Source organism: Alligator sinensis, unplaced genomic scaffold (assembly GCF_000455745.1).
Source record: "Alligator sinensis unplaced genomic scaffold, ASM45574v1 scaffold366_1, whole genome shotgun sequence".
NCBI classification, from domain to species: Eukaryota; Metazoa; Chordata; order Crocodylia; family Alligatoridae; genus Alligator; species Alligator sinensis.
This window is the reverse complement of record NW_005841851.1, coordinates 5,559,586-5,566,721: the sequence shown is the minus strand read 5'-3', so window position 1 is coordinate 5,566,721 and position 7,136 is coordinate 5,559,586. Positions and strand designations below refer to the sequence as shown.

General features: G+C 54.2%; 1 protein-coding gene across 2 annotated transcripts in view; it reads right to left on the bottom strand.

The window, feature by feature from the left end:
- Positions 1-1,339: 1,339 nt before the first annotated feature.
- SMIM1 (small integral membrane protein 1 (Vel blood group)) overlaps positions 1,340-7,136 on the bottom strand; it is a 6,084-nt gene continuing 287 nt past the window's right edge. Inside the window, exons 2-4 of one of the 2 annotated variants that reach the window (XM_025212192.1) lie at positions 4,456-4,610; positions 2,631-2,765; positions 1,340-2,279 (exon numbers count right to left, since the gene is read on the bottom strand). In XM_025212192.1, coding sequence (XP_025067977.1) covers positions 2,153-2,279; positions 2,631-2,734 — 231 coding nt within the window. In that variant the 5' untranslated portion in view covers positions 2,735-2,765; positions 4,456-4,610 and the 3' untranslated portion in view covers positions 1,340-2,152. The remainder of the gene's footprint in view (positions 2,280-2,630; positions 2,766-4,455; positions 4,611-7,136) is intronic. The other variant, XM_006016222.2, reaches the window with a different exon arrangement.

Here is a 7,136-nt window from a genome sequence, read left to right as displayed (position 1 = left end):
TGAGGGGGTCAGGCCTGTGGGGAGCTGATAGGAGAGCTGCTTCAAGGTACCATTTGGAGGTCCGGGCAATGGGTGTAGGCCCTAAATGGGTGCATCAATGCAGCGACCAGAGCCTTTGCACTCCTCATGGCCAGTTTTCATTGCCCTGGAATCCCAGCATTGGGTTTTTTGGGATTGCTTGGGTTCTTCAACAAAGCAATGACTTAAGAGCTGATGAGAAGCCCTGTGTTGATGTACTTGATGGTTCCCTGGCTCCGTTTAGCCAACTCCACTTAACGGTTGCCCTGTCTTTCACACACGGACATCCTGCGCTGCTAACAAGATTTCAAAAAAATGCTGTCTCTGCCAGGCAGTCCTCTGTGGCCCAGATCTGGGCTTAACTTTGAATCCCCACCCTTGAAAGCAGCTGGTTAAAAAGGCTTCATTGTTTGCCCGGGCTCTGTTGCATCACAGAGAGGCGAGTTTTTCTGGGAGATCAAAGGGGATCTTAGAAAAGGCAACATTTGTTGAGGGGGGGCTGGGGAAGGGGAGGGATGATGTGGATGCCAATGGAATAAACGTCAAGGAAACAAAAGTTTGGTTGTAAATGTGACAGCCTGGAACAAGAAGGAAAAAACGGGGAGGGAGGGCCACAGCACCTAAGACACCAATGCTAAGCTCTCCCTTACATGTGCACCCAGGCTCAGTCTCCCGGTAGTCGGGGGGGAAAAGCGTTAAAATCTGTTAACGGGGCCTCAAGCACCTGGGGTCAGCCTGTAACAGCTGCTTGACTGGCAGGGTAAAAGGGGTGAGCTGCTGGTATCAGAGCAGGGGTGAGCTGCTTGTACCAGAAGCATTTGTAAGGCTCCATTAACAGCAGGGGCACTTTAGGGCCAGGAATACCAGATGCTGACATGAAAACGTGTTCCTAACGAAGGTGGCTGCTCCAGCAAGCTGGGTTTTCTACTTGGGTAGCAAAACCACCGCCGGCAAGCAAAGTAATCTGAACCTTTGCAAACACAGGTATGCTGGGGTGGGGGTTGGTGCTTCTGCTGAGAGATGCTAATTGGGGTGTGAAGAGGTGTGACCTCAACAGACCTAACTGAGCCAGCAGACAGTGGAACCATTGATGGGGACTCACTGGAGCATGATCAAGTCTCTGCCTGGTGTGGGTCTGTGTTGGGAACTGAATGCTGCTTGGGACACTACACACTTGTCAGAGGCAGAAAGTTTCCTCCTCTACTTGCAGTGACAGGAGAGCACTGTAAGACCTGTGGGCTGCTTCCCTGATCTCCCCAGTATGAGCCTCTCCGTGGGGTGTACATGCATTCCAGCCTGACCGCAGACAGGGGGAGCCAGGTAACTTTCAACCTGCTTTTATTTCTTACAATGATTGGATTGTGTCGCAGGGGGAAGAAATACAGAGCTTTGCATTGCTGGCTGTGTCTGAGCCCTGGGCCACAGCAGAGCTTTCTGAGGGAAAAGGCAGCAGTGTCCACAACCCTGACTGGAAAAAGCAGTAAATTCCTTTGCAGGGAAATTCAGTGGAGTGTCAATTCAAATACAATTAAGGCTCCCATCCCACTGTCTCCTAATGAGCCCAGCCCTCCAGGGGTATATGCAGCAGCCTGGAGGCTTTATGGCCACGGGGGCTGATGGGACTTAAGGAAGTTTCAGGGACAGGATCAGCATCCCCCAGCTCCAGCCAGTGCACTCGCCCCCCCAGCAGAGCCTCTGAGTAAGGGGTGGGCTCAAACAGGGGACTGGGAAGAGACCTCAAGCCTAGCAAGGGAGCAGCACCACTGCCCTGGAGCAGCCACTGTGAGATGAAAGCATGTGCTGGGGATAGCCCCCATGAGGGACAAGGGACCTCTGATGGCTCCTTAGTTCACAGTCTGAAATCAGGCACATTACCAGGTGGCTGGTGGCCCAGCCCCATCCTTACGCTCCACAGGGATGGTGGCACTTGGCTGCGTGTGGGCCAGGAGATGGGGCAGAGGCCAGAAAAAAGCCGGAGTTGTTGGTGACAGTTCACCTTTGTGTGGACATGTGGTGAAGGCTCCTGCTCCGTCCAGGCATGTTTGCAAGTGGGGCGCTGGGGAGTGGCAATGAGATATTTTGGATTAGGCCACAGGGGGATCCAGGCCTGGGGTTCTGCAGGCTGCGTTCTGCTCTACTTGCACTTGTGCACATAGTAACCTGTCACGTAGCCAATGATGAAAACAATCCAGAAGAGGATGTTTCCTCCGATCACTTTAACTGCGATGCCGACTTTCCCTGTGCACAGCTTATTGTAAACCCTGGGGAGAGAAACAGGGCGTCCTTACCAAAGGGAGGAAAAGTGCAAGGCACCTGAAGATAAAACAGAAAACCAAGGCCCTGCCCACCCATCCTTGCTGACCACCCAAGTCCCTTGTCATTCACATAGAAGCACTATCCCCAATGGCAGGTCCAACTGCAGTCTGAGCAATTCATGTACGTCCCACCCCAAGTCATGCCGCAATTTCAATTCACGGCAGCATTTTTCTGCCCCCCACTCTCTGGTGGGGACAGGGGGCATCTGCAAGAAAACACTAGGGCTTATACAGAACAAGTTCGGTATGTGCGGTGAGTCTACGCCTGTCAGACAGCAGAGCTACAGGTGTTCTCACCTCCTACATCCTGATGCCTCAGCAGTGGACACGTTCACACTGACTTCATCACGACTGTTGTTGTTCCACCGCCTGTACTGAACGCCTGTGTCTTGAGGCTGCATCCTCCCAAGGAAAGGTGTGGTGGAAATAAGTCTAAGAGGGAAGCAGAGGCAGACACCAGTCACAGCTGATGCCTTGACAGTAGGAAAACTTAACAAGACCACCTCTTACCTTCCCCGTGCCCCTTGTTTATACAAGAGGAAAGTGCCCATTACTATCAGTTATTTAATTCTAGGAGTGACAAAAATGGGCTCTAGGCCCTCATAATGACTCCAGATCAGTAGTTGTCCTGACTGTTGCGTAATAAAGGCATAAACTAGTGAGCCAACCAAATGAGTTGCCTGGATCCGGCGTTAAAATGGATCCTGTTCCAGAGTTGGAAGGGACTTTGAAGGGAACCCTCAATGCATCCCACCAGAGCAAATGGCTCACTGCAAAACTGAACTCCGACTATCCCAACCATTTCCATATGTACAGATCAGCAGGGGTGTTGCAAGCTATTGACCCGTCAACCTGCATCTTGGGCACTGGGAATCAAAGCAGTTCATCCCAGCCACTTCAGACCAGGGTGAAGAGCGCCATCCCCACAGCATCATCTGGAATCTCAAGGCCAGCCCCCAAGTCCCAGCAAAGCTTTGGAAGGCTTGCAGGAGCCTTTGGAGGAGTGCGGCAGAGCACAGGTTGTACCTGCCACTTTAAGGGGTCTGAGCAAGCAGTAAGCAGCCTGCAGGTGGGAGCAGACCCCATCAGGCAGTCACATGTTAAGCAGGAGGCTGCCTGATTGGTGGAGATGCTGGGAGCCTGGGTATAAGGCTGGGCCTCAAGAGCAGAGCTAGTAGTTGCTGCAGGGGCAGGTCACCCAGCTGGAGCTGCTGCTCCCAGAACACCGGGAGGTCAAGGGTGGGAACCTGGGGGGATGGAGCAGGGTCCTGGTCCTGGGGAATGACCTAAAATTACACCCTGCTGGGAAGGATGGTGTGGTGGGGCTGCTGGTAGCAGGGCAGTCTCCAGGAAATGCCATACCAATGCCTCCCTAGTGAGAGGTGAGGATGGGGTGCCGGAAAGCCTCAGCCCCCACTGCCTTGTGGGTGACCCTGTGGAGGTGAAAGGCTAGGGGAGCACACCCTGACAGAAAAGCACAAGGCCAAGGCCCATTGAGTGGGGCCTGAGATGGGGTTCAGGCCAATTGAATGGGGGTTGAGACAGGGCTCAGGCCCACTGAGCAAGGTCTGAGTCCCAAGGGACATTAGGCCCAGTGAAGGGCAGGGTAGAAGCCCACTGAGGGAGCCAGGTGTTGAGGCCCCAGTGTGCGGGGCATGGGAAGAAGCACCAGTGCGGGGGGCATGAGGCCCAAGTAGGTCTGAGGATGCCTGTGGCCAAGCTTGGGCTGGGTGAGGCTGTGTGTGGCCCAGCCAAGGGGCTGTGGGAGTATTAGTGGATGTGTATGCCACCTGCGACGCATGGGACATGTTATAAGGGGAGGTTCGGAGCCATGTATTTGCCCTTGGCATTAGGGCAATTAAATGGGCAGCCTCCTGCCTAGGATGCAACTTCAGATGCATCAAAGGTGAGGCAGGTGGGTGGACTGCCCTAGCCGGGTGAGCAGGCCAGCATTCAGACTGGCCCTGGGATGGCCCACTGCTTAAAAGGAAATGCAAGCAAAAGGACCAGAGCCAGTCAGAGACAATCTTCTCGGTGCTGAAGCACCCTACTCCTCATTGCCTCTCAGTGTCTTTAGGCTCTGCCAGAACAGGAGATCTGTGTCCTTAGCAACTCTGAATACTTTGTGTTTCAGACAGCAAGTGCAGTGGGCAGGTGGCTGTTTGCTCTTTGCAGAAGCTCCTTTCTGTAACAAGTCGTTCTGAGGAGAAGGAATCCACTGCTCTGATAAGGCACATAAGCCAGGATTAAGAGGAAACTCTGGGCAGGATCAGATGTCTGACATGTGAAGGAAAAACAGATAAAGGAAAGTAAGTGGTACCAGGCAGCTCCTTTCCTGCTGGTGAATTCTTGGGAGGTTTAATACTTGTGTATAAGCATATCTAGCATGGCCCTTGCTTACCCAGAGACGCAGAAATTGAGCTTGATGCCATTCTCTGTGGGGATTTGTCGGAGCGAGCTGCAAAAGCTAAAGCCCTCTGGCATAGGCATGGACCTGCTTGTCACCAGGGGGACAAGCATTTTGCTATGGGTTTAGAGGCATTTGCCCTGGATTTATGCTGAAGGGTGTGGATGCAGTTAGTACCTGGTCCTTGGAGCATGGTGCCACGGGCAACAAGACAAAACACTGACATCACCCACCTGTGTGCAGTCGGCCCCAGACACTACCACGCCTTACCCCTGCTAGCCCAATGCTGGAGCCCAGGGTAGGCCTTTGAGCTGTGTCCCTGATCAAAACCCACCCCTTTCCTGCTGTTATATGGAGGCTGCCCCCACACCACAAAGGTGGCTGCACTTCTGTGCTGCTGTATATGTGTACCCAGGTTTTTCATGTGCATTGGGATCCTGGCAAGGGAATGTCACATTACAGAAATGTGAAGCCTGATTTTTGGGAAATCTAGTGACATTCTCACCAAGGGCACAATGTCTAAGGCAGCCCCAGGCCTGGCAGTGCAGCCTGTTTCTTCATTTCCTATCCCCTCCCCACCATGGGCCAGGAGAGCCTGATATTTCACATCTCAGATAATGCACATTATTATCCTCCAGACAAACCTTATTTGATAACTAGTTTGCAGTGATCTTATAACTCCCTGGCAGGAGCCCCTGTCCTCCACTGTCCTGCCCTGTGAGGTAGCAGTGCCTGGAGGAAGGCGCCTAGCAGGGAGGGCAGCCCTGGTGGAGGACTGGAGAGGGGAAAATGGAAATGCAGCTAATGGCTGTGGGCCCAGGGAGGAATGGGCATGGGTGGGCCAGGAGGGACCATGGTGCTTGGGAGGCCTTTTCTCCTTGCACTCTAAGTGCATTTACTTCCCTCTGTTCCCAGCTCACATTGTGTCAATAAGGGGCTTTGCATTCTTGGCATTGCTAACATAACAGTGCCCCTTAGTAAGACCTAACCTATGAGCCTGCTGGTGCCAGCAGTGGAAGCGGTGCTTGCTAATATCAAATGCTGGCTGCTTGGGAGGTCAGAGCTGGCAGCTCCCTTGGGAGTGCCCCTTTGAAGTGGATCAGTGCTGGGCTAGGCTTGGACACAGGGGCCTTGCCCAGTCTTGTTTTTATGGGGGATGGGACTGGAGCAGCCTGTGGGCTATGCTCAGTCACTGCCTATCTGCCTACAGCCACAAGGAGCTGGTCCCCCAGCCAGGTGTCAGTTGGCTATGAGTTTCCTTGCCAGACAGCCTTCTTTCAGGGCCCCGGCTCCCGTCAGGTAGTGGGGACATGGACAGAACAGGCCTGTTTGCTGCACCACAAGTGGACCCAGGCCCATCAGGAACTGCAGGCCCCATTCAGTGGCCAGAGGGAGACCACTATGTGCACAGCCACGGATTGCTTGGGACAAAAAGTGGCACAGCAGGAACAAGAGTGCAAGCGACAGGTTAATACCCAGGGTGCCAGGGAAGGACGGTGAGTAGAGAGCTCTGGCCACCGCCTGCTCCCCCTCCACAAAGTATTTAAGGCCTGAGTGCATGCTGCCCAGTGAAACGGCTCAGTCAAGGACATGGACAAGTGAAAGGAAGGCAGTTCTAGGTTCCCCCTGACCAGAGCCTCCTTCCCAGTCCAGGAGATGCCAGGGCCAGGAAGAGGTTGGCTAATAGGTCCCAGGATTTCATAGACCTAGGACAGGGGTGGGCAAAATGCGGCCCGAGGGCCGGATGCAGCTCGTCAGGCCATTCTACCCGGCCTGTGGGGCCCCTAAAAAATTTAGAAAATTAATATTTATCTGCCCTGGGCTGCCTGTCGTGCGGCCCTCAATCGCTTGCCAAAACTCAGCAAGCAGCTCTCTGTCCAAAATAATTGCCTGCTCCTGGCCTAGGAGAAGCACCCTGTACCAACCCCATTGGGGGGAATCCCTGCTGCCTGGCACTCCCTGGGAATGGGGCTGCTTTGCACCAGTGAAGCGGTGCCTGCAGTCTGGCTTGAACCCGGCGTCTCTTTCCGAACGGCGTGCCCCACAGCCCGGGGCCTTGTTCCAGCCAGCTGCCGCTCCGCACGGGGGCCTCCGCTGCTGTGTTCGGCACACTCTCAGCCTCCCAAGGTCCCCTCTGTCCCTCACACCTCCACGCGCTCCAGTTGCCACCCACACCTACTTGGCGGAAGCAGCAATGCTAATTTTGCCTGGGGGAGTTGTAAAATGAAACATCTCCTCCGCTGGCTGCCCTCAGCCAACAGCTTCAGATCTGTCTGCCTCTGGGCCTGGGACTCTGCCAGCTCATCCTAGCGCCTGCACAGACCTGAGTGCCAGTGATTCCCCCCTCTTCCCAAAAAAAGGGGCTGTTCTGGTTTTTGGTTTTTTTGTTGGGGGGG